Here is a 26,295-nt window from a genome sequence, read left to right on the forward strand (position 1 = left end):
TTTTGTCTCCCTCCCTTTTTGAATAAGGGTGTTACACTGGCAGTTTTCCAGTCCTCTGGGATTTTTCCAGAATCTAAGGATTCTTGGAAGATTACTATCAGTGCATTCACTATCTCTGTGGCTACTTCCTTTAATATCCTAGAATGCAGCCTATTAGATCCAGGGGCCTTTACATCCATTATTTTCTCTAGTACATTTTCTCCAGTGATAGTTATTGTATTTATTTCCTCCCTCCTTTTTGCCCCTTGATTATTTAGTATTTTTGGAATGCTATGAGTTTCTTCCCCCATGAAGACTAATGCAAAGTATTTATTCAACTCCTCTGCCATTACCTGGTTCCCCATTATTATTCCCCCAGCCTCATTCTCTAAGAGTCATATGTTCACTTTGGACTCTCTCTTCCTTTTTATATATTTAACGAAGTGCTTACTGTCCTTTTTATGTTACTTGCTAGTTTACCCACCAAGTTTATTTTCTCTCCCTTTATTTTTTTTGGTCATCTTTTGTTGGTTTTTAAAACTTTCCCAATCCTCTGGCTTACCACGAATCTTTGCCACATTGTATGTTTTTTCTTTCAATTTAATACTATCATTAATGTCCTTGGCTAACCATGGTTGGTTTATCCTCTTCCTAGAATCCTTCTTACTCACCAGGATATATCTTTGTTGTTATTCATAAACTATTTTCTTAAACATCTGCCATCGTTCATCAACCGTCTTTTCTGCTAAACTCCTTTCCCAGTCCCCTCCAGCCAACTCTGCCCTCGTTCCTTTGTAATTACCCTTATCTAAGTTTAGCACAGTTGCTTCCAACTCAAGTTTCTCACTCTCAAACTGAATGCTAAATTCTACCATATTATGGCTACTGTTTCCTAGGGGATGTTTTACTCTGAGATCATTTATTAAACCTGCCTTATTACACATTACCATATCCAAAATAACGGAATCCCTGGTTAGATCCACAACAGATTGTTCTAGGAAACTCTCCCAAACACACTCTATGAATTCTTGCTCATGGCTACCTCTGCCAATTTGATTTTCCCAATCTACATGAAGATTAAAGTCACCCATGATTAATGTACTGCCTTTTTTACATGCCCTCATTATCTCCAGTTAGGACAGAATAGATTACTCCCACCAGTATCTTCTTCCACTTGTTATTTCTTACCTCCGTTCATATGGATTCTATGTCTTCCGATCCAAGGTCATTTCTTGCTATTGTACTTATTCCATCTTATACTAACAAAGCTACCCCACCACCCTTTCCTTCCTGCCTGTCCTTTCGAAAAGTCTTAATATTTAGTTCCCAGCTTTGATCTCCTTGGAACGGCTATAAGATCACACCCATTAACCTTTATTTGTTAGCTCAGGTAGTAATCCCGAGATTATTACCTTGGAGGTCCTGCTTTTTAATTTAGCTCCTAACTTCAAATTCTTACAGCAGAACATCCTCTCTAGTCCTATCAATGTCATTGGTACCAACATGGACGATGACAACTGGATCCCTCCCTTCCTATTCCAAGTTCCTCTCTAGCCCTGAGGAGATGTCCTTAACCCTGGCACTGGGCAGGCAACATAGTCTTTGGGACTCACATTCACAGCTGCAGGGAATAGTGTATCCCCTAATTATACTGTCCCCTACCACGACTATGTTCCTATTCCCCCTCCCAACTTGAATGACTCCCTGTACCATGGTGTCATGGTCAGTTCGCTCATCCTCTCTGCAGTCCCCGCTCTCGTCCACACAGCTTGCAAGAACCTTGTAACTGTTGGACAGATGCAGGGGGCAAGGCTCCTTGAATACTACCTCCTTGGTCCCCATACCTGCCTTACCTGCAGTCACACCCTCCTGTCCCGATCACAGATCATATTTGAAATACCTAATCCAAGGGGTGTGTCCGCCTCCTGGAGCAAAGTGTCCAGATAACCTTCCCCCTCCCTGATGTGGCGCAATGTCCACAGCTCAGATACCAGCTCCTCAACTCAGATCCGAAGTTCCTCGAGCTGCAAACGCCTACTACAGATGTGTTCGCTTAGGATTACCTTGGTGCCCAGCTGCTTCCACATGCTGCAGCAGCAACCCATCACCTATCCTGCCATCACTATCATTTTTAATTTAATTTATTAATTAATTACTTTAGTATCCCTGCTCTTTACACTTGAAGAATCCCCCGCTCTTTAGACATAATTGTAGTTGTTTTTAACACGAGTCGATCTTATACTTAACAAACTATTCTTAAGATACAGAGAGAAGCAAAAGACTAGAAACCTAAATACAAACCAATGACCTTACTTTTACTTTATCAACTAGAAATACGCACCAATCCTACTCACCAATCAGCTGCTTTCCCTGCACTTGCGTCATGTCGTGGTTTGTGACATCACTCCACCGCTGATCTCACTGCAGGTAGGCCTCTCGATCCATGACTTTTATCATCTCCCACTCACCTCTTGCTCAAAATATATTATTTTCAGCCCAACAACTGCATGCACTCAGTCCACCCAACTAAAATCAGCATAATTCGAACATGAATTAACAGATGAAGGATATTTAAATCAAAGAGGCAAATTTCACTTGAAATAGTCAATACAAAAAGACACAAAATGTGGGACCACGAGCAATCACACAGTCTTTCCAACTCGACCTCTGCCATGTTGGACCTCTAACTTTCCACTCAGCTACTTTGGCCCTTGAGTTGCAATTACCAGCAACTATATTCCATTTGATGTCCCTGGACATGATTAAAACCAACAAGGCACACATCTAACAATGCTCTCTCATTTGGGTCAGAGCAGTGACTCCATTCTGTGAACTCTTTAAACAGTCTGGTGGGCTCTGGCAACATTGAAACAACAGCAATAGGTTTTGTCCTATCCTCTAGCCTTTGACTTTACTGTCTTCAGCTCTCTTCTTCTCTTTTCAACTGTATAACACACACACAGTAACACAATCTCTGCTGTATTCTCAGATACCTGCTTCAACACCAGGATCTGTTCAAAAACTGCCAAACAGAAAGCTGTTCCATTCAGAGAGAACATTGCTTGTTTTCTCTCAAATGAATTCTCAGAACGTTTGAACTGCCGAACAGAAACCACAGCCTGACCCCAATGCAATTAGCTCTCTGTTTAGCCTTTGCTTGCTGTTCATGCTAATAACAACCTCAGATCACATGGGAATCTTTTGGAACCTAATGATGTAATAATCAGGAAACCACTCAGCCCTCTGTCAGAATAACCCCCAGCCCACTTTAGTCTTAAAGGTATAATCGCACAAAAGAAAATACAGGCTTTTCACGTACATGGGTCATCACACTGCATTTTTAAGGTACTGCATTGATTGTGAAGAACTTTGGGGTGTCCTGAGTGTCATAACATTGTAGAAATGTAAGTCTTTCTTTCTTGCCTTCTATTGGTCTACAAAGAGGCCAGTTGTTCTAGCCTCATACACTCAGAAATTGCCTCCTACTGAGGTCTACAATGAATTGTTGGCCTGATGTAATCCCTTCCTATTGGGCAGTGCAGACTTTTTAAAAATTCTTTCATGAGATGTGGACTTCGTTGGCTGGGCAAGCATTTATTGCCCATCCCTAGATAATCTTGAGAAGGTGATGGTGAGCTACCTTCTTGAACCGTTGCAGCCCATGTGGTATAGGCATACCCACAGTGCTGTTAGGAACAGGGACTGCAGCGGTTCAAGAAGGCAGCTCACATCTGCCTTCTCAAGGGCAGTTAGGGATGGACAATTACTGAGGCACAGGCAGCGAAGCCCATACCCTGTGAATGAATAAAAAAAGGAACAGAGATCCAGGATTTTGACCCAGCAACAGTGAAGGAACGGCGATATATTTCCAAGTCAACATGGTGAGTGAATTGGATGGGAACTTCCAGGTGGTGATGTTCCTATCTTCCTGCTGTCCTTGTCCTTTTAAATAGTAGTAGTTGTGGGTTTTGAAGGTCCTGTTGAAGAAGCCTTGGTGAATTCCTGCAGTTCATCTAGTAGATGGGACACACTGCGGCTACTGTGCGTTGGTGGTGGAGGGAGTGAATGTTTTTGGATGTGGAGCCAATCAAGTGGGCTGCTTTGTCTTGGATGATGTCAAACTTCTTGAAGGTTGTTGGTGCTGAACTCATCCAGGCAAGTGGAGAGTATTCCATCACACTCCTGACTTGTACCTTGTAGATGGTAGACAGGCTCTGGGGAGTCAGGAGGTGAGTTACTGAGCGCAGGGTTCCTAGACTCTGACCCGCTCTTGTAGCCACAGTATTTATATGGCTAGTCCAGTTCAGTTTTGGGTCAATGGATAACCCCCAGGATGTTGATAGTGGAGTGCTGATAGTAATCAATGTTGTCACACAATCTCTCCCAAACAAAAGAGCTGGGTAAGGTTGATGCTGTTTGACACTCCCTTTGGCCAACAACATCGCAAAAACATTATCTGGTCATTACCACATTGACTTTTGTGGGCGTTTGCTGTGAGCAAACATTACAATAGTGACTATACTTCTTAGGTACTTAATTGACTGTAAAGTGCTTTGAGGTGCCTGGGGCTTGTGAAAGGCGCTACAGAAATGCAAGTCTTTCTTCTCTATTTCATGTTGGCCTGTCAGTTTCAGCTTCTTCCAGGTTTGTTGGTGGCCTCCGGCAACCAATGTTAATTTGTACGTGGTAATTAACATGATCTTATTGGGTAGGAGCAGGGCCTAGTAGCCTGTGAAAGGCATGTTCACATAAATGCCTGTAAACAATCCTGAGGTTTCAGAGTGAAAAATGAGACAGGCTTAATTATGTTGAGAAATTGCACCTCTTGTGATAAATTCATGGGAGTTGGCATATCTGAATTATCCTCATTATAAGATCAGTGCAGAATTAACTGGGATCCTCCCTAAATGATTACAGCACAGAATTAACAGAGGCCTGTCCCTAAATGATACTCACCATTTTGGAGTTAAAATATGAGGATAAGTTACATAGAGTGGCTTGGTACTCCCTGGATTTAGAAAGATGAGAGCTAATCTGATTGCAATGTTTAAAATGTGAAAAACTCGAAAGGATGACTAGCAAGAAACTATTTTTGATTGCTGAATCAAATAGAGGGAACATAACCTTAAAATTAGCAGTAAAGTCAGGAAGTACTCTGTCCCCCCAAGATACTGTTGATGCCGGGAGTCAACTGGAATCTTTCAAGACTGTTACGGGCAGGGATCAAAGAGAACTGAATCTTCCCTTACTGCCCGTAGTAAGTGTATTTTTGATAAGGAAGATGTGCGTGTTTCTTAACCTCTGATGGTGTGGTCAATTTGAATAACCAGCAGCAAGCTTTTTTGGGTTTAAATAAAGAGGATTATTTATTCTTGCAGCCACCCTGAAATTCCAATGCTATGTCACTTACTTGGCACAAACACACACACACACACACACAGACACACTGCAGAAAAATATACAGTTAAAATGAACAGTGCACTTTTGCAGGTCGTAAACAAAGGAATATTTCATAATTCATGTGCTTCGATTCACTTAGGAAGAAGCATTTGTTGCATGTCTGGTGGGGAAGACATTTTATCTCCTGAAGGGTAGTCTAGGTGGGTTCAATTGCCAGAATCATGTATCAGTATTATTGTAAGATTGCCTTGAAGTGATGGATATTCAGCAGGTCGCAAAGTTCTTTATTTGAGGTCCGCTGACCAGGAGGTCAAGTTTCTGTACTGGTGGACTTGAAAAGGCACAGGTTTGGAGACCTTACAATGTTGCAGTCTCCAAATTTAAGGGATAGATATTGTTGCCTTTGTTGCTGCTGCTGTTTGCTGGGTGGTTTGCAAACTGGTTTCTTCCTGGTTCTTGGGATAATGTGATTTGCTATCTGAAAACTGTTTCAATCAGGTGACCACATGATCAATACTTCTATTGTCCACCCAGAATAATTTGAATTTCGGAGCCACTGCTACACAGTGGGAGATGGATGTTGGCCATTTTCACCTACTTATGATTAATGGTTTCTGCAGCTCTCCTTTGTTAAATATCGAGCTTGGAGACAGTAGGTCTCAGAGTCCATAGATTTTGAGTTTTGTGTATTGGTTTCTTCTTGGTATGGCCATTCCAGGGAGGCACTCCACCCATGGTCATTTAATTAATGGTAAGACTTCATTGATTCACAGAGCTGTTACGATGCAGAAGAAGGTCATTCAGCCTATTGTGTCTGCTCTGGCTCTCCGAATGAACAATTCCCTTAGTGCCATTCTCCCGCCTTCTCCCCATAACCCTGTACTCCCTTCCTTTTCAGAAAACAGTCTAAATCCCTTTGAAAGCTTTGATTAAACCTGCACCAAACATACTCTCAGGCCATGCGTTCCAGAATTTAACCACTCACTGTGTGATTTTTTTTCTCATATCGCGTTTGCTTCTTTTGATATTTACTTTAAATATGTACCCACTCATTCACAATTCTTTCATGAGTGTGAACAGTTTCTCCCTATCTACTCTGTCCAGACCTTCATGATTTTGAATACCTCTATTTAATCTCCTCTCAACCTTCTTTTCTCCATGGAAATCAGTCCCAAATTCTCCAATCTATCTTCATAACTGAAATTCCTCATCCCTGGAACCATTCTTTTCTGCACTCTCTCCAATGCCCTTGCATTCTTTCTACAGAACTGGCCACAATCTACAATAGAGCCTAGGATACTGTATGCTTTGTTAGCTACTCTCTCATCCTGTCCCGTCACCTTCAATGACTTATGCTTATATACAGTTTCATCAAGTTACAGCTCTTTATTATTTTTTGAAAAATGATTTTTAAAAACTGTCATGCCAAGAAGGCATGAAGAATAAAAGGCTAAAATAAATTTGTTTCTCTTCCATATTCTCTTGTTTAAATTCTTTTTTTTAAAACAGACAGTTGCTGGGCTGATAAAATGGCCACAGCTAGTCACACTCTGGTAGCTCTGTAAAATTCTGAACAGTTCCAACAGACAAGGGCGAACTCATCAACCTCCTGGAGTGTGACTTGTATTGTATGACCATTCCAACCCAGCCAACACAAAGGACTAGTACATGAGACATCTGCTCCAGCCAGCACTGGACAAAGGCAGAGCTATTTGTGACTCCTCATCTCCAATGTTGCGCTAATGGCTCGAGAGTTACCTGCACAAAATACATTGGGCTTTAACAAGCTCGCCATAGAGTACATCATTAGCTGAATGGCTTGACTCGAAACCACCCTATCATCTGACCAAGAGCGGTTTAAAATGCTTTAATGATACAGCTTTCAGATTCCATCCTCAGTTGCAGTTTAAACTCAGAAGAGAAAACTGGACAGTCTGTCTCTGTCTGCCTTATTCCATCAACAGAACATCAGCAGAACCAGAGCTCTGTCCTGGTTTAAATTGCCTAGGCCTCTTCTACATTGTTTCTACTGGAATGTGGAAATTGAACTAGTAAAGCGTTTTCAAGTTCAATTTTAGAGTAAGAGTCAGATTCTGACCTAGAACTTGTAGTATTTAAGTAAGTTAAATAGCCTAGTTAAACAGGCAATTGCCTTTGTGGCAGTTAACTGTCAATCGCCTAAAAGCCTGTGGCCTGGGTCGGTGCCTGAATAGATGTTGATTACTATAGGAGAAAGCTAAGCTAGAGAGTGATTCACCACAGGTCTATAGAAGAAAGGGACTTTTACAGTGCATGGTCAGTGAGTGTAGACTTCGGCCTGAGCGAGAGAGAGACTGAGTGAGTATGTTTGAGAATTTGATATGAATTGGGAATTTGGTGCATTGGGGGAAAGAGGTGTTTAAAGTAAGGTTTACTGCAAGAAGTAAAGTGTACTGAGTGGGGAATTTGGCGAAGGACGGGGAGGAGGTGCTTTATCTCTTCTACTATTTTTCAGTCTCCAGTATTTGATTTCCATTTTGGTACAGCAGAAGGAGCTGGTAAACCAGTAACAGGGATTATTAGTTTTATCAGTGTTGTAAAGTTTACTGGCAATGCTGAAACCGTTTGGGAGGTGTAAGCTTTATTAACTATAATGAATTAGTTAGCAATGATTAATTAATTAATTAACACATACTGGAGATGGTAGGGCAGGGGATGATTGTGCTATGATTGCAGGATCTGAGAGTTTCTGTATACTGGTATGATCCAGGGCAAATGCACCTGCAGTAAAGGTTTGCAGCTGCAGGAAGTTTGGCTTTGAGATATTGAGCTGGAGGCCGAGCTGCAGACACTATGACTTATCAGGGAGGGGGAAAGTTACCTGGACACTTTATTCCGGGAGGCGTTCACACCCCTTATGATAGCGTCTACTGATTTGGTAAGTGGCCAGTGACAGGAGGGTGTGAATAAAAGTGATGCGGGCAAGGGGACCCAAGGGGCAAAAGTGCAGGAGCCTTGGCCCTTGCAATTACCCAACAGGTTTGAGGTTTTTTCCGCTTGTTTAATGGATGAGCAAACTGACCATGGCACCGTGATACAGGAAGCCATTCAAGTGAGGTGAGTTACAAGGAATGTAGTAGTGGTGGAGGGTAGTATAGCCAGAGCGATTGACACCATTCTCTGCAGCAAAAAGCTTGAGTCCAGATGGCTGTGTTGCCTGCCCGGTGTCAGGGTTTGTGACATCTGTTCGGAGCTGGAGGGGAACTTGCAGTGGGAGGGGAAGACTCTCCCCTGGATCTCCACATGCATTCAAGCTTTGCATTCCATGCACTCTCTCTCTCTCTTTCTGACTCAACCGTGCCAACAGAACACCACTGCTTAACATGCCCACAATAAAGACTTAGAGATCTTTGGCTGTCTCCTTGGATCTTCTGGCTTCTAGCAAGCCTATTTTGCTTCAAGCCTGCATCCTGCAACTTTCTCCCTTTAAGCCTGGAGCCTTTGCTCCTCACTCTTAACCTCACTTAACAGGACCTTTTCCAGATGCCTATCCTTGTCCTTTGACTTAATTTAAAGGGCTTCTTGGGCCTTTCTCTTTTTCCTTTAGGATCTGCTCCCTGTAGTTCCCCCTCCATGTAGACTGCTGACAAATTGGTATCTCCCTTGAGATCCAGAATTAATTTGACATTCACTGTTACTTTAACTTTAGAGCAACTCATCTAAGATTCTTAGACTTATTCTCCTCAGCAATCTGCTAGTGTGTCAGCTAGAGAGAGACTTAAACTGCTCACTTCACCTTAGAGCAGAATGACCAACTGAACTCAAACTGCTTTTGGTTTCTTTGTGTCTATGTGGGGCCTCTCTCTCTGGAACGCTGTTGCCAGGCAACAGCACAGTTTTTTTTCTACCTTGTTTGTTTTAATTCCCCCTCAAGAGTTGTAAACCTCACTAAAATGCAGGCATCTTTTAAAGTGAAACTAAAACTCAAGTTTTCCCTTTCTTAACACACCAATACAGAAATACAAATTAAACTTCATTTCTTCCCCCAACGATGTCATGCCAAGAAGGTATGAAGAAAAAAAATCTAAAAGAAATTTGTTTCTCTTCCATAGTCTCTTGTTTAATTTTTTTTTTTAATGGACAATGGCTAGGCTGATAACATGGCCACAGCTAGTCACCTGTTGGCAGTTCTGTAAAATACTGAACAGCTCCAATGGACGAAGGTGAACTTATCCACCTTCTGGAATGTGACATATATTCCAGCCAAACCAACACAAAGGACTAGTGGATGAGACGCCTGCTCCAGCCAGCACTGGACAAAGGCAGTTATCTGTGACTCCTCATCTCCGATGTTGTGCTAATGGTTCTACAGTTACCTGCTCAAAATACAATGGGTTTTAACGCACATCATTAGCTGAATGGCTTGTCCCGAAACCACGAGACTTGAGCTGTTTTAAATGTTTTAATTACGAAGCTTTCAGATTTCATCTCCAGTTGCAGTTTAAACTCAGAATAGAAAACTGGACTCCAGGCTAGCAGCCTGCACCTGTCTGTCATCTTCCATCAACAGAACAGCAGAACCAGAGCTCTGAACAGGTTTAAATTGCCTGGCCCTCATTTACATGGTTTCTACTGGAATGTCTGAACTCCTACACCATGCCTACTACAAGGCTAATTCATCTCTACTTGCTTCTCCCATTGTGGAAGACAGCACTCCCATAAAAATGGATTACCCCACATCAGCTTCAGCTTCAGCCTGCTACCCTCTCTGAGGGAATACACCGTTGGACTTTGGATTCTAGACTGGACCCGCGTGAAGCAATCATTCCTATTTTGTCTGTGGTCTTTGCCCTCTACCTCTTTCTTTCACTTATCCCTCCTTTATTGTGTGAGTGTACCAGGGTTACGTAGCGAGTTCTGTTGAAGGGTCATTCGGACTCGAAACGTTAACTGTGTTCCTCTCCGCAGATGCTGCCAGACCTGCTGAGTTTTTCCAGGTATTTTTGTTTTTGTTTTACATAGCGATACTCACTCCACGAGTTTTGAGTATGTGTAAAATAAACGAACCCTCTTATTTTACCCTACCTTGAGTTTGCCGTGGTTATTAATCGAGGATTGGATCACTCCAAAACTGAGGGGTTGGGGAACATATGCCACCACTTATAAAGGGGGAAATCAAAATCAAAAACACCGTTCTCTTTACAGACGGGTGGTGAAGGAAGAAATCAGAGCTGTTTAAATTAAAACCCCTCCTTGTCTGTAACAGAACCTTCAACTAAAATTGTGGAATTTAAAATGAGGCAGGACAAACTGTTTTAAAATGTGACGCCACCTTCCAAGGTGATGGTGAGAAAAGCAAACGAGACCCCCCACACACCGTCCCCCCCCATCAAGAAAGTGTGAAGAGAGAGAGACATCAAAACACAACACTAAGGAAAATATTAAAAATGCAAAGTGCTGGATTTTAATCGACTGTAATCCCCCTATAAAGACAATGAGAAACCGCTAGCCAGCCAGGATTTACAACCAACAGACACTCAAACTCCTGTTGGTTTCTACTATCTTGAAATGTGTCAAAGATTTCTGAGATGAAACATCAAAATGTAATTACTTGTTCCACAACAGTGACTACAGCAGACATGGTAATCGAATTCCTCTGCAATATACAGCGAGCAGGACTTTAAGAACTGGGTTTGCCAAGCCTGAAGCAGAGGGGCCTGGAGAAGCTGCTAATGGACCAATAAGGAATCTCTCTCTCTCTCTCTCTCTATAGATAACAGCAAAATACTGTGAATGTTGGAAATCTGAAATCAAAACAGAAAATGCTGCAGAAACTCAGCAGGTCTGACAGCATCTGTGGAGAGAGAAACAGAATTAATGTTTCGAATCCATATGACTCTTCTTCAGAGCCAAAGAGAAGTAGAAATGTGATGGAATTTATACTGTTTAAAGGGGGGGGTGAAGCAGGTGAAGCTGGATAGAAGGCCAGCAATAAGTGGGGGTAAAGGAGAGATTGACAAAGATGTCATAGACAAAAAGACAAAGGGAATGTTAATGTTAGTGTTAAGGGCTAAAAATAAGGTGCTGATAGTGGCATAAAGGTAAGAATGCAGAATGTGTGAATAGCAGAACAAGGGTCAGCGCTCTGTGAAAGAACAACATGGAACAAGTAACAGATGGCTCCTTGGAGTGGTGGGAGGGGGAGTGGTTGGGGGAAAAAGGATAGAAAAAGGGAGGATAAAAAGGGGATAATACAATGAATAAAAATAAGTAGATAAGAAATAAAAATATTTTTAAAAAGGGATTAAAAAATGGTGAGGGTGGAGGAGAGAGTTCATGGTCTGATGTTGTTGAACTCAATATTCAGTCTGGAAGGCTGTAAAGTGCCTAGTCGGAAGATGAGGTGCTGTTCCTCCAGTTTGCGTTGAGCTTCACTGGAACATTGCAGCAGGCCAAGGACGGACATGTGGGCAAGAGAGCAGGGTGGCGTGTTGAAATGGCAAACGACAGGGAGGTCTGGGTCATGCTTGCGGACAGACCGAAGGTGTCCGCAAAGCGGTCACCCAGTCTGCGTTTGGTCTCTCCAATGTAGAGGAGACCACATTGGGAGCAGCGAATGCAGTACTCCACCCCTTGTATTTACATATTTAAATCTGCAACTACATGTGACAATTTCCTTACATGTCTTAACGGGCTCCATCCTGTGCTCAAATTCACCTTTGAAATGGAGCAGTCAAATGAAATCCCTTTCCTTGCCATACTAGTTGAGAAATCTGCCAGTGGGTTCTCTACCACGGCCCATCACAAGCCGACCTTCACTGGTCAATATGCACATTGGAATTCCTCAAGTTCCACATGTAATGAGAGTGGCCTTATCAGCAACCTTGTAAATAGGGCCCGAGCCATTTGGTCACCTTGCAAGCTTGATGCTAAAATAGGCACATCAAAGACATCCTGTAGGATAATGACTGCCCTGATCATATAATTTTGTGTTGTATAACACGCAAATTCATAAACGGGCCCAAGGCTGTCATTTGTGGCCCTGAAAAGTGCCCAGCCTACATCAGATTACCCTGGAAGGGCAAGGTTTCTCAGAAATTTGAGTAACAGGTGATTCTAGCTGTTTCATGCTGCTACTATGCATTTTTCTTTTTCTTCTTTACCGTAATGTCTATCTCTTGAGATACCGGGAATACTTCTGAGTCTATGCAGAAACTGCAAAAGTCACCTAACCTTTGGCATCCATCTTAGCAGCCTCTTCTCATCCGTTTTTAAAGGAAAAGACAGTTCCAGAAAATTCTATGCTGAATACTTCCATTTTTAAAGTTGTGAATAGTGTATGCTTTTACTGGGCATGTCACAGACAGATGGACAGATTTTTGTTGTGTGAGGTTATCAAGGCATAAGGGGAAGTCTGAGTAAATTGCAGAACTGATTCAATGGGATGCAAAACCCTCGTCCTAATATTCATGCGATTGTGTGAGACAGTCTTTAAGAGCCAGGAGGGGCAGGACTTTTACCCATACTGATTAAAATGGCACTTCATCACTGTCCAGCTCCTGACATCAGAGCCTCTGTCTGATATCTGTGGATGGGATTTAGTTCCTTCCGCAGAGGTAAGTTTAGAAATGGTGCTGGTGGTGGTGGCGGGGGGAGGGGGGAATAATTGGGCATGAGGTGATTAACCCGGCCACTTCCTGCCTCTGCCCTGAATAGGAAGGCTCAGGGTCAGTTTCGCTGCCTTGATGCCAATTGAGGCCCTTGAGTGGGCAATTAATGCTCAGCTCAGGGCTTCACTCCCCCTGACAATGCACACTCACTGGCATTTCTGCTCCGGCTGCAGTCCGTGCTTGTTTGATTCATTTGCTGGTGTGGAGGGGGAGGTAAATGGTGAGAAACTGCTCACCACCTCACAGGGAAGTAAGTACAGGTACTCCTGAAGTGGATGTAACCAGAAACAGCAAAGAGCCGGTTCGAACCAGTCAGGTGGCTGCTGTCACTCGGCAGATCTTCAGCTCAAAGTGAGATGACATGCTGCGCTGTGTACACCAACTTTTTTCCAGTTCCAGCACGGAGCTTGTGAGCTCTGTTTCGTAATTGATGTTTATCGCGATGAGAAGGTGTCTGTGATCGGGAGCCGAGGAGGGGAATCATAGAGTCCGGAAGAATCTGCACTTGTTCAGCACGGTCCTGCTCTGAAACCCACAGATTGTCGCAGGGAACTGTTCAGCTTAAAAACAAAAAAAACTGCAGACGCTGGAAATCCAAAACAAAAACAGAATTACTTGGAAAAACTCAGCAGGTCTGGCAGCATCGGCAGAGAAGAAAAGAGTTGACGTTTCGAGTCCTCATGGCCCTTCAACAGAACTTTGAACTGTTCAGCTTAGTGGCCCCCAGAGATTTCAAATTTGTCACGTTGGCGGAAAGGGAAACAATTGCATCGTGATGTGATGAGGGAGAGCGAAAGTTTTGCCTGGGCAGATTTATGAAGAGGTGGAGCAGCTTCAAGGGCAGATTCGCAGTTGAATAAACAGTTTCAGCAAGCATGCACCAGGGGGCAGCCTTGGCTCAGGAACAGTCCCCTCTTGGACGGTGGTGAGAAAGGCCCTCCTCGTCAGATCCTTCCAAAACGCCCAGAGTCTTACCCATTCGGCAAATTGCCCACAAGAAATCTTCATTAACCACCCACTGGAATATGCTTTGCTAAGAAGGTCTGCAGAGAGACGCAGTGGTACTAATTGTCGGGCTTCACCCTGGGCAGCTCCGTGACGCAGGACCCAGGAATCCACACCGAGACATAGAAACATAGAAATTAAGAGCAAGAGAAGGCCATTCAGCCCTTCGGTGCTGCTCCGCCATATGATCATGGCTGATGCTCTATCTCAACACCATGGTCCCGCTCTCTCCCCATGTCCCTTGACACCTTTAGAGTCCAGAAATCTATCTATTTCCTTCTTAAATATACTCAGTGACCCGGCCTCCACAGCCTCTGTGGTAGAGAATTCCACAGGTTCACCACCCTCTGAGTGAAGAAATTTCTCCTCAACTCAGTCCTAAATGGTCTACCCCGTATCCTGACAATGTGACCCCCTCGTTCTACGCCCCACAGCCGGAGATAAGTATCAACAGCTGCTGGAGGTTCAAACATTTGGTGAGCAAGGGTGGTTGGTGCTGCAGTACAAAGAGTTATCCTTGGCTGACTTACAGGCTGGCACATTCCAAAGTCCAGGACTATATACTGAGGGATGCACAAACGCTAGTGTTCAGAATTAGAGGTAGTTAATGTAAGTTATACATGTATTTGTGTGTGTTAGGAATAAGGTATATATTTAAGTTTAAGTTCAATTTAGTTTTTTTTTCTATTTGGGGGTTAAGTGGTGAAGCCTGGAATATAGATTTATTTTTGAGTGGAGACAGCAGGTCTAAAGCTCTGTTTGTGTATTTGCATTTCTAATGACATTTTTTATGAGTCTTGAAGAGGAATTAAAGCAAACAAGAGTAGGAAAAAAAACTGTGCTGTTGCCTAGTAACTGGGGTCCAGAGAGAGAGAGAGGCACACCCACCCACACACACACTCGCACATACACACATACACCCACACATACACCCACACACACGACCCCCACCCCCCCCAACACACACACACACACACAAAAAACTAAGAAAAGTGCTTTTTGAGGTCAGTTGGAAGCTGCCAGAGAGACTGGACAGCAGAGGGTCAGATAGCAAGTCCCAATCCAAAGTGGAAGCCAAGGTTCCAGAGACACTGGATACCGGGAGAGGGAACTGCAGAGGCAGCAGATTCCCAAAGGAACTGAAAGGTCCCAAAGCCAAAGAGTGAGACAGAAAGGAGGGATCCCAAGAGGATATTCTAATCAAAGTAAGAACAGGTGCCTGGAAAGATCCTGTTCTGTGAAGTGACAGTAAGGAGCAGAGAGGAAGGCTCCAAGTGTCAAACTAAAAGGGAGAAAGCTGCAGGAAGCAGATTTAAAGTAACGTAGGCATGTGAGAAGCCAGAAGGTCAAAGGAGACAGCTGAAGGTCTGTAACTCTGCTATAGGCATGTGAAGCAGTGGTGTATTGTTGACGGACAAGTTGGTGAGAGATAGTGCGTGGAAGGAAGTTTGAATACACGTGGTGATCCAGGGGAGAGTAACGTTGGAAGGAGAATTCAAAACCCTGGAGGTGGACCCTTGTGGAAGGTGTCTGAGAGAAAGCATTGACTTTGGAGAAGATTCCAGAGTGAGTTCTTGGAGATTGGAATTTGGAAACGCTCACGTGAAAGATGGAGCTCAGTGAGGCTGGTTGGCTCACAGTGTGACAAACATCTGGCGGGGAGTTGATGAGGGATCCATAGCATCTGGTTGGGGTGGCATCTGTCACTTGGTTTCAGAGTGTGGTGTGTCTGACCACAGGTCACCTATTGATTTACATGGACTGTGTACTACTGTGAGCATTAGAGTACAAGATAGATTTTGTAACTTGTGCTATCCTTACAAATCTGTATGTATCTGTAAAGGTTTAGTTGTGGGTGAAGGAGAATTGTAATATAGTTCAACTTTTTTCATTTAATGTTTTATTATTTTGTTAAAATTTCAGCAGCTGACTCCTGTGACTCTGTTCAGTAGCTACTCTCCATGTATCTAATCAAACAAATAAAAGTTAGGATCTACCAAGCCAGGTTCCATCCTGGGATCAGGTTTGTCTAGTGGTAACATCAGCGGGGATCATAACACTTGGGACAGTTGTGGGAAAGGCTCAAGGGGGAAAGGCCACTGTCTTTGATTCCCTTGCCATACTATACTGAGGGGCTGGAAACTATGGCCAGAATTTTCCCCTTGGCGATTTGGGGGCGGGGCCCGCTCGCCGATGGGAAAATGACACAGGATGATGTCAGGGGGAACCCCCGATGTCATCCTGGTCCCTTTAAGTTTTCAGGAAGGCAGGTGGACAGCGAAATCAGATGTGGGCCCACCGACCTGTCAATGGTCAATTGAGGCCATTGACAGGCTCATCAAGACAATTAAAGACTTGCCCATCCAAGCTTAAGGCTGGTGAGCAGACCAGGAGCCCCAGCAGCTTCTGATAAAGCATGAAAACCTCATCCAAAGGTGGGATGGGGTTTCATGTCCGTTTTTAAAAAGTTTCATAAAGTTTATGTGTTTATTATTAACATGTCCCATCTCGTGTAACATTGTCTATTTTCTATTTTGACACTTTGAAGCACTGTCACTAATCTCGCTGAGACAGCACTTAGTCTCAGGGAGCAGTGCGCACTCTGACAGATGGGGATTCCCTCCCCCCAGCCCCCTCCCCCCCGCACAGGAAGTGCTCCCCGTCAGTCAGGTCGCTGAGTTGGCCTTACTTGGCCCGTCCACTCACAATGGCGGCCCGGTTTGGCTGACCACTGCCCACCAAGGGCAAAATTCTGCCCTGTGTAGAAGCCCTCAGGCTGAATACTTGTATGTCTGAAATGTAAACTTTTCAGGTGTAATTACAATTGTGTTGAGGTCCCGCAGAGTACAACATGCTGCTTGGAGAGAATGTGAAGCATATTGCACATTATGCAAAGTCCGGTTGGAAAAGTTATGAAATGAACTTCTGGCAAATTTAATGAATAAAGTATATTTTTGGAAAAAAAATCTCTCACTCCCTCCAGAGATTTGAATGGCTGATGCAGGCCAACACTGTCGGAGAGTACTGAGGGAGTGCTACATTGACAGAGGGTCAGTACTGAGGGAGTGTGCATTGACAGAGGGTCAGTACTGAGGGAATGCTGCATTGACAAAGGGTCAGTACTGAGGGAGTGCTGCACTGTCAGAGGGTCAGTACTGAGGGAGTGCTGCACTGTCAGAGGGTCAGTACTGAGGGAGTGCTGCACTGTCAGAGGGTCAGTACTGAGGGAGTGCTGCACTGTCAGAGGGTTAGTGCTGAGGGAGCGTTGCATTGACAGAGGATCAGTACTGAAGGAGTGCTGCACTGACAAAGGGTCAGTGCTGAGGGTGTGCTGCATTGACAGAGGGTCAGTGCTGAGGGAGTGCTGCATTGACAGAGGGTCAGTACTGAGGGAGTGCTGCATTGTCAAAGGGTCAGGGCTGAGGGAGTGCTGCATTGTCAAAGGGTCAGTACTGAGGGAGTGCTGCACTGTCAGAGGGTCAGTACTGAGGGAGTACTGCACTGTCAGAGGGTTAGTACTGAGGGAGTGTTGCATTGACAGAGGGTCAGTACTGAAGGAGTGCTGCACTGTCAGAGGGTCAGTACTGAGGGTGTGCTGCATTGACAGAGGGTCAGTGCTGAGGGTGTGCTGCATTGACAGAGGGTCAGTACTGAGGGAGTGCTGCACTGTCAGACGGTCAGTGCTGAGGGAGTGCTGCACTGTCAGAGGGTCAGTGCTGAGGGAGTGCTGCACTGTCAGACGGTCAGTGCTGAGGGAGTGCTGCACTGTCAGAGGGTCAGGGCTGAGGGAGTGCTGCACTGTCAGAGAATCAGTACAGAGGGAGTGCTGCACTGTCAGAGGGTCAGTACTGAGGGAGTGCTGCACTGTCAGAGGGTCAGTACTGAGGGTGTGCTGCATTGACAGAGGGTCAGTACTGAGGGAGTGCTGCATTGACAGAGGGTCAGTGCTGAGGGAGTGCTGCATTGACAGAGGGTCACTGCTGAGGGGGTGCTGCACTGTCAGAGGGTCAGTCCTGAGGGGGTGCTGCATTGACAGAGGGTCAGTACTGAGTGAGTGCTGCACTGTCAGAGGTTTAGTGCTGAGGGGTGCTGCATTGACAGAGGGTCAGTATTGAGGGAATGCTGCACTGTCAGACGGTCAGTGCTGAGGGAGTGCTGCACTGTTAGAGGGTCAGTACAGAGGGAGTGCTGCACTGTCAGAGGGTCAGTACTGAGTGGTTGCTGCACTGTCAGAGGGTCCGTACTGAGGGAGTGCTGCACTGTCAGACGGTCAGTATGGATAGAATGCTGCGTTGTTGGAGGGGCTGTATTTCAGATGAAGTGTTAAACCAAGATCCCTTTTTTCTCTCCATTTGAACTCCTTGGCCCCTGGGCTTTATTCAGAGCGTTGCAGATCTTGCTGGTATTGTGGCCACTTTATAAAATACCAATACCTGGAAACAGCTAATTTGCTCATTTGGTTCATCGTTGTTTTTGGGAGTTTGCTATGTGCAAATTAGCAGCTGGATTTCCTACATTGCATCACTCCAGCAACACTTCAGTGAACGGGAAATGCTTTGGAACATCCTGTGGTTGTGGAAGCTGCTGTATTCTCCTTGTTAACTTGGAAGGGTTTGAGCTCGAGCAGGACATTGGAGTTTATTTTGTTTCTGTGATTTTGTCCTCAGTACATTGAAGATGGCAGATAAAGTTCTGCAGCCTCACTATGGTCAATTAGACATATTTTAGCATGGCTCTTAGAAACTGTAACATTTAATTTGTACATTTGTGTTGTTTCTTCATCGTTTGAGCTGCTAACATTTACACTGAATGATGGCTGCTATCTGACAGAGTGATTCAGTGCAATAACTTACATTCACATACCATCCATAACGAGTAAAACATCCCAAGGTTGCTTAACAACAGCGTAAATCAGACAAAATTAGACACAAGCCATTTTAGGAAATATTAGGTCAGGTGACCAAAAGCTTGGAATAAGAGGCAAATTTTAAGGAGTGCTCCTCGGCCTTCACAGCCAGAGAATTCGAGTACAGGAGCAGGGATGTCTTGCTGTAATTGTACAGGGCCTTGGTGAGACCACACCTGGCACACACTTTAAACCAGCTTATATTTCAGCTCTTTCCTGGACTCGAACTCAAGTTCTGTCGAAGGGTCATGAGGACTCGAAACGTCAACTCTTTTCTTCTCCGCCGATGCTGCCAGACCTGCTGAGTTTTTCCAGGTAATTCTGTTTTTGTCCTGGAATATTGTGTGCAGTTTTGGTCTCCTTATCTGAGGAAGGATGTACTTGCTATAGAGGGAGTGCAGCGAAGGATTACCAGACTGATTCCTGGGACGGGACTGACATATGAGGAGAGATTGAGTCGGTTAGGATTATATTCGCTGGAGTTCAGAAGAATGAGGGGGGATCTCATAGAAACCTATAAAACTCTTAACAGGACTAGACAGGGTAGATGCAGGAAGGATGTTCCTGATGGTGGGGGAGTCCAGAACCAGGGGTCACAGTCTGAGGATATGGGGTAGACCATTTAGGACTGAGATGAGGAGAAATTTCTTCACCCAGAGAGTGATGAGCCTGTGGAATTCACTACCACAGAAAGTAGTTGAGGCCAAAACATTGTATGTTTTCAAGAAGGAGTTAGATATAGCTCTTGGGGCGAAAGGGATCAAAGGATATGGGGAGAAAGCAGGAGCAGGTTATTGAGTTGGATGATCAGCCATGATCATTATGAATGGTGGAGCAGGCTCGAAGGGCCGAATGGCCTACTCCTGCTCCTAGTTTCTATGTTTCTATGAGTGCGTTAAATGAGGTTAGAGATCTAGCAAGATAGAGGTTCAGGGAGGGAATTCCACATAGTAGGGTCCAGGCAGCTAAAGGAAGTGCCGCCAATGGTGGAGTGATTAACATCAGGGATGCACAAGAGGCCAGAATTTGAGGAGCACAGAGATATTGGAGGGCTGTATGGCTGGAGGAGATTACAGGGGATGGGAGGAGCGGTCTTGTGGTGCAGGGCAGTGTCTCTGCCTCTGAACCAGAAGCTCTGGGTTTGAGTCCCACTGCAGGGCTGGATGGCCAGAGGACAGTGGGTTCATAACGCAGCCAAACAGGCTGAGTATCAACCTCCAAATCCTTCCAACACATGCCAATGGCAGGCGATAAGAACGGGAGAGGTTCCTGGTCAGCCATGTGACGGAGAGAAGGTTGGAGCCTCAGCTGTCGCTATCCACAGCTCCAGACCACAACATGCATGTTGCCACAGCAACTCGGGACTCCCTGAGTAAACTGTAACCCACCAGAACAGGGGCTAGGGAGACACCAGGCCAGTGAGGAAGGTGAATGCAAAGATAAGATTTGAGGTTGAATGCGTTACCAGACTGGACTTTAGTAGGTTGGTGAGCACAGTGGACGGTGAACGATAGGGACTTCGTTCCCAGTAAAGGACAGATAAACCTGTTGATGTGAGGCCACCCGCGAGCCAACAGAATTTCAAAATCATAAACTAAAGGGAAATAATATCCCCAAAGAACTGCGCCTCAGTTCCAATTCCAGGGAGGAGAGATAACTCAAATCTAAAGTGCAAAACATTTATCGCTAACAGTAACAAGCAAGTATTAAATCTTGCTATAAATCTTTAAACAATCCGTTGAGAAAGTGAGGAGTTTTAAATTGTGATAAAAGTGCCCAGTGGAGACATTCTGAACCGTCGAGTGATTTTTCAAAATTTAATCATCTGAAATGTCAGATAAAAGGGCTTTGCTGATAATTCCTTGAAACCAGGAAATATTTTACAAGAGTTCCCGAGACAGGATAGGTTGAGATTCTGCTGAACAAGAAATAAACTATGATTAATGTCCTTGTCTAGCACAGAATCGAATGGAATATATTCAGGTCCCAACATCTATTCAATTTTATTGTTCTAAAAGCTGCAAATCCTCCATGTAAAATAAACTCAAAACCAATTGGATTATTTTTCAGTGAAGGGCAGTCGAGGGTAAAAGGTCAGAGTTCACGTGCACTTTAACCTACTTTTATGCTTCGGGTAGAACAACAGTACATCCTCCTCCTGCTCCTCTGATCAGGTGTGACTCTGGCTCAGTGCTGCTATACATACCTCCCAGCCACAAAGTTATGTGTTCAAGCCCCACTCCACAAACAAGAGCATTAGCCCCAGGGTTAGAGGGTCAGTACTGAGGGAGTGTTGCATTGTCAGAGGATCAGTTTTAAGGGAGTGCTGCACAATTGGAGGGTAAATACTGAGGGAGTGCTGCACTGTCAGAGAGTCAGTACTGAGGGAGTGCTGCACAGCTATAGGGTCAGTGCTGAGGGAATGCTTCACTATCAGAGGGTCAGTACTGAGGGAGTGCTGCACTGTCAGATGGTCAGTACTGAGGGAGTGCTGTACTGCTGGAGAGTCAGTACTGAGGGAGTGCTGCAATGTTGGAGGATCGGTACTGAGGGAGTGCTGCACTGTCAGAGGGTCAGTACTGAGGGAGTGCTGCACTGTCAGAGGGTCAGTACTGAGGGAGCGCTGCACCGTCAGAGGGTCAGTACTGAGGGAGTGCTGCACTGTCAGAGGGTCAGTACTGAGGGAGTGCTGCACTGTCAGAGGGTCAGTACTGAGGGAGCGCTGCACCGTCAGAGGGTCAGTACTGAGGGAGTGCTGCACTGTCAGAGGGGCTGTAAAAGACCCGTAATCTATCTGCCCTCTTAGTTGAATGTAAAATTTCTTCATGACCTATGAAGTATTTCAGAGTTTTTCTCTGCTGCAAAGTCCTCCTCCCTTCGACTGGCTACCAGACCCTGTTAACCAGTCATGTTCCCTGGGAAATCCTTCAACTCCTGGGGAACTCCTTCCCCCTCCTTGGAACCTCTCCCCCTCCCCAGCCCCCATGCACAGAGCAGGACCCCGATCCTGAGCTGAGGGCACTCGGTGACCAGCTTTTATTGTTCTCAGGGTAAAGTGACGGGGCCTTTGCTGGATCTGAGGACACTTTTCCTGAGCTGGAGTCTCTGATTCTTTGATGCAGCAAATTCCAGTCACAGGGAAGTCGGATAAAGAAAAGAGGCTCATTGCTAGCATCACTGGGAGCTCCACAGTGACAGATATATTCACAAAGACAAACAGCGATTCACACACAAACCACATCGCACCTCGTGGGATTGCAAGAAAATAACTTCATCTTAATACAAAATAATCAATATCCACACTAACACCGTGATTGCTGCTCACCGATATTCCCACATGGGACTGATACAGCCACCCCCGCCCTGGATAGACTAGGATAGGAACTGGGTTTCAGAGGGAGGGGGGTCATGGGGAGAGTTCTCGTGAGCTGGAATATTGAATCCAGTTCCGGTCACGAGAATGTGAGCGTCCTTGAGGGTGCAGAGAAGATTCACCAGAATGTTCCCAGATGTTGGGGGGTGGGGGGGGGGGGGGATTTTTTAACTACAAGTTTAGTGTTGGAGAAGCTGAGGTTGTTCTCCTTGGAGCAAAGGAGATGGGGAGGGAGATTTGGGGGAGGTGTACAAGAATACGGCGGGTTTAGATAAGGTGAAGAAGGAAAAGCAATTCCTATTTGTTGATGGCACAAGGACTTGGGGGACTGAGATTTCAGTTTTGGATACAGAGGAAATCTGAGGAAGACTATTTTTTTGCACAGCGAGTGGGAATGACCTGGAGCTCACTGCCTATGAGGCTGGGAGAAGTGGAGACGATGAGTGATTTGAAAAGGAAACTGAATGGGCACTGGGGGGAAAGAAACTTGCAGGGATACAGGGATCGAATGAGGGAAGCGGGCTGACTGGATTGCTCTAGAGAGCTGTCATGAACTGGAGGGACGAATGGCCCTACTTCTGTGGCATAATGACTCTCTGACTTCACACAAAAACCCCCATGAACAGGAATACACAGCGATGCTCACTGAAACTCAGGATGCTGGAAACTCGAAAGGCAACACTTCAAACCTTCTTCAAAGTTAGGAGGCATTGACAGAGGCGAATTCACCACATAGTAACCTGTAAGAGGGAGGGTGAAAAAGGCAGAGTGACAGAGGACTGGAGCTGAATGTGTGTGGAGTTTTTTTTTGTTCGTTCATGGGACGTGTGCATTGCTGGCTAGGACATCATTTATTGCCCAGCCATAATTGCCCCTGAGAAGGTGACGTTGAGCCACCTACTGTGAGTGAGAGTTTAAATTGTGTGATGGAAGGAGCAAGACAGAGGGTCAGTACTGAGGGAGTGCTGCACTGTCAGAGTGTCAGTACTGAGAGAGTGCTGCACTGTCAGAGGGTCAATGCTGAGGGAGTGCTGCACTGTCGGAGGGTCAGTACTGAGGGAGTGCTGCACTGTCGGAGGGTCAGTACTGAGGGAGTGTTGCACTGTCGGAGGGTAAGTACTGAGGGACTGCTGCACTGTCGGAGGGTCAGTACTGAGGGAGTGCTGCACTGTCGGAGGGTCAGTACTGAGGGAGTGCTGCACTGTCAGAGGGTCAGTACTGAGGGAGTGCTGCACTGTTGGAGGGTCAATACTGAGGGAGTGCTGCACTGTCAGAGGGTCAGTACTGAGGGAGTGCTGCACTGTCGGAGTGTCAGTACTGAGGGAGTGCTGCACTGTCAGAGGGTCAGTACTGAGGCAGTGCTGCACTGTCAGAGTGCCAGCACTGAGGGAGGGCTGCACTGTCAGAGGGTTAGTACCGAAGGAGTGCTGCACTGTCAGAGGGTCAGTACTGAGGAAATGCTCACATTCAGAGGGTTAGTACTGAGGGGACCCTGCACTCTCGGAGGGACAATACAGAGGAAATGCTGCTTTATCACAAGTGCCAGGAATGCTCAGCAATGCCCAGGATGTGGGGAACACGAAACTGCCCCTCATATTCCTCCGGTTTTGATGCATTGACAGAGAGGCCGGGTCCCCACTCAGTGACCCCTCACTCGGAGAGAGCAGCAGAAAGACTGAGCGAGTATAAACTGTAAGCGGGAGGGAGTGAGAAATTCACTATTGGAGTTTCCATCTTTCAGATGAGACGTTAAACCGAGGCCTCCTGTCCTATCAGATCGGTCACATCACTGTTTCCAAGAAAAGCAGGACAGTTCTCCCTGGTGTCCTGGTCAATATTTATCCCTTACACAACGTCACAAACAGGTTATCTGGTCATTAACACATTGTTATTTGCTAAAATGTCCTTCAATGGCTGTAAAGTGCTTTGGGACGTCCTGAGCTGGTGAAAGCCGCTAGAGAAATGCAAGTCCCTCCTTTGTTCCTTTGTCTCGAAGCTGAACACGGGATGAGTGGCAGGTGGTTATAGAATGAATATTAGCTGCTGCCTCAGATCCGCAGGGAGTCAGAGAGTCCAGTCCCCACTAACCGCTGATTCCGTCCACGATCTGAGTTCCAGTCGGGCTGGGTCTCTGGGTTCAGGTTTCCGATCCAGCTTGTCTTTCCTAGGGTGGGGATATGTGGGGGAAGGGAGCGTGTTTTAACAGCGAGGCAGTAAACCCTGGATTCTCCGGTGCTCTCCGCACCTTCCTGTGAGCGTCCTTGGCACTGGAAGCTGGTCAGAGCGGTACACGGTCATTAGCGGCGATTAGCAGCACAGTCAGCAAGAGCAGCATCCGGTGTAAGGTGGGGTCTCGGGGGGATTGGGAGACACATCCCCCCACTCCCTTCCTGCATTGGACTTTCTCACACAGGAGGCCGGTGTAGGGAGTGGGACAGAGACACCTCCCATTGTCCTCACACACTCCTCCATTCTCACATCGCGTCAGCAAGTTATCACACACCCTCGCTGTGAGAGGACAGAAAAAAGAAAGGTCAGTTCATTGAAAATCTCCCCACATTACAGATTGTTTCAATGTCGCCACTCCCAGGATTTCACTTTTACAACAACATTTTATTAGTAAAACATCTGACAGTGAGAATATGATAAAGGTTAATCATACAGATTCCAAAAGGAATATGATAAAGGTTTGGAAAGATGTGAAAAGACAATGAGGAAAATGAAGAGAAACAATGAAGTTAAATTATGATGGAATAGAAACTGAAATAGTAAAATATCCCAGAGCCACAAGAATAACAAATGGACAATCAGGAATGTGATGGAGTCACTAAGGAATAAACACAATAAACTCAAAGGTCATAACAGCAAAATGGAAAAAATATTCAACAATTACTTTGTCTCCGTGTTCACCGAGAGACTAACAAGGTGGACGTGAGATTTAAAAAAATCAAAAAACGTAGAAAGACATTTCAGATGGAAACGGGGAAGATAATTAATAAATGCATCAAGAACCTAGAGAATAAAATTCCTCGTCAGGATCGATTCCATTTGTGCTTTTGAACAGAAGTTTGGGAAGAGACAGCAGAGGCACTGTTACATAGATATAAACATTCATTAGAAAAGGGAAGAGGATTGGCAGGGACCTAATATGATTCTTCTATTTGAAAAGGGAGATGGAACAAGTCCTGGAAACTGTCAACCAATTAGCTTAACGTCAGTGGCAGGAAAGAAGAGGGAATCTTTACTCAAAGATGTAACAGAAAAACTTCTAGAAAGTGGAAATATGACAAAGAGCAGACAGCACAGGTTTCAAGAGGGAAAGCTATGCTGACTAACCTTATTAAAGTATTTAAAGTAATGAAAGAAAGGGTAGATAAGGGTAACATAGTTGATGTAATATATTGGGATTTTTAAAAGGCCTTCGATAAGGTGAAGCAGAGTGAATTCATGGCTAAGGTCAGAATGTGAAGGGTCTGGGGACAAGTGGCAGAATGGATGATAAGCTGAGAGTAGGTAAAGTAACAAAACACTCAAGTTTTAAGGAACCAATGAAGGGGATGGGTCAACAGAACAAAATTGATGATTAAATGCTGAAGGAGAGACTGTAGATGAAATTATGTCCAGTTATAGTCACCACACTTTAGGGAGGGTATCGAGGCTTTGGAGAAGGTTCACTCACTAAAAGTGTCTGTGTTTCCTCCTCAGTAGCTCGACTATCAGATACTCTGCTGACCCTGACATACAGGAGCCAGAGTGGAGTGGGGGCAGGAGCTGGTGTGAACAGTTCCTTACCTTGACAGCCCCTGTGCCAGTAATATCCAGGCAGGCACTTGTCACACTTGGGCCCTGTTGCACCATCCTTACAGTCACAATGTCCCGTGTCATTACAGTGATGGTGGAGTGAGCCATCAGGGTTACACTTACAGTCTGTAGAAACAAGACAACACACACACAGACTGCACACAGCGATTCCCAATAAAACA

At 45.2% G+C, this 26,295-nt stretch overlaps 1 protein-coding gene across 4 annotated transcripts in view; it reads right to left on the minus strand.

The window, feature by feature from the left end:
* Positions 1–23,742: 23,742 nt before the first annotated feature.
* Positions 23,743–26,295, minus strand: part of LOC121288812 (netrin-G1-like) — a 188,057-nt gene continuing 185,504 nt past the window's right edge. For all 4 annotated transcript variants that reach the window (XM_041207553.1, XM_041207555.1, XM_041207552.1 and 1 more), the window contains 2 exons: positions 26,105–26,239; positions 23,743–24,820 (listed from right to left, as the gene is read on the minus strand). In XM_041207553.1, coding sequence (XP_041063487.1) covers positions 24,591–24,820; positions 26,105–26,239 — 365 coding nt within the window. In that variant the 3' untranslated portion in view covers positions 23,743–24,590. The remainder of the gene's footprint in view (positions 24,821–26,104; positions 26,240–26,295) is intronic.

Source organism: Carcharodon carcharias, chromosome 16 (genome assembly GCF_017639515.1).
Source record: "Carcharodon carcharias isolate sCarCar2 chromosome 16, sCarCar2.pri, whole genome shotgun sequence".
NCBI classification, from domain to species: domain Eukaryota; kingdom Metazoa; phylum Chordata; class Chondrichthyes; order Lamniformes; family Lamnidae; genus Carcharodon; species Carcharodon carcharias.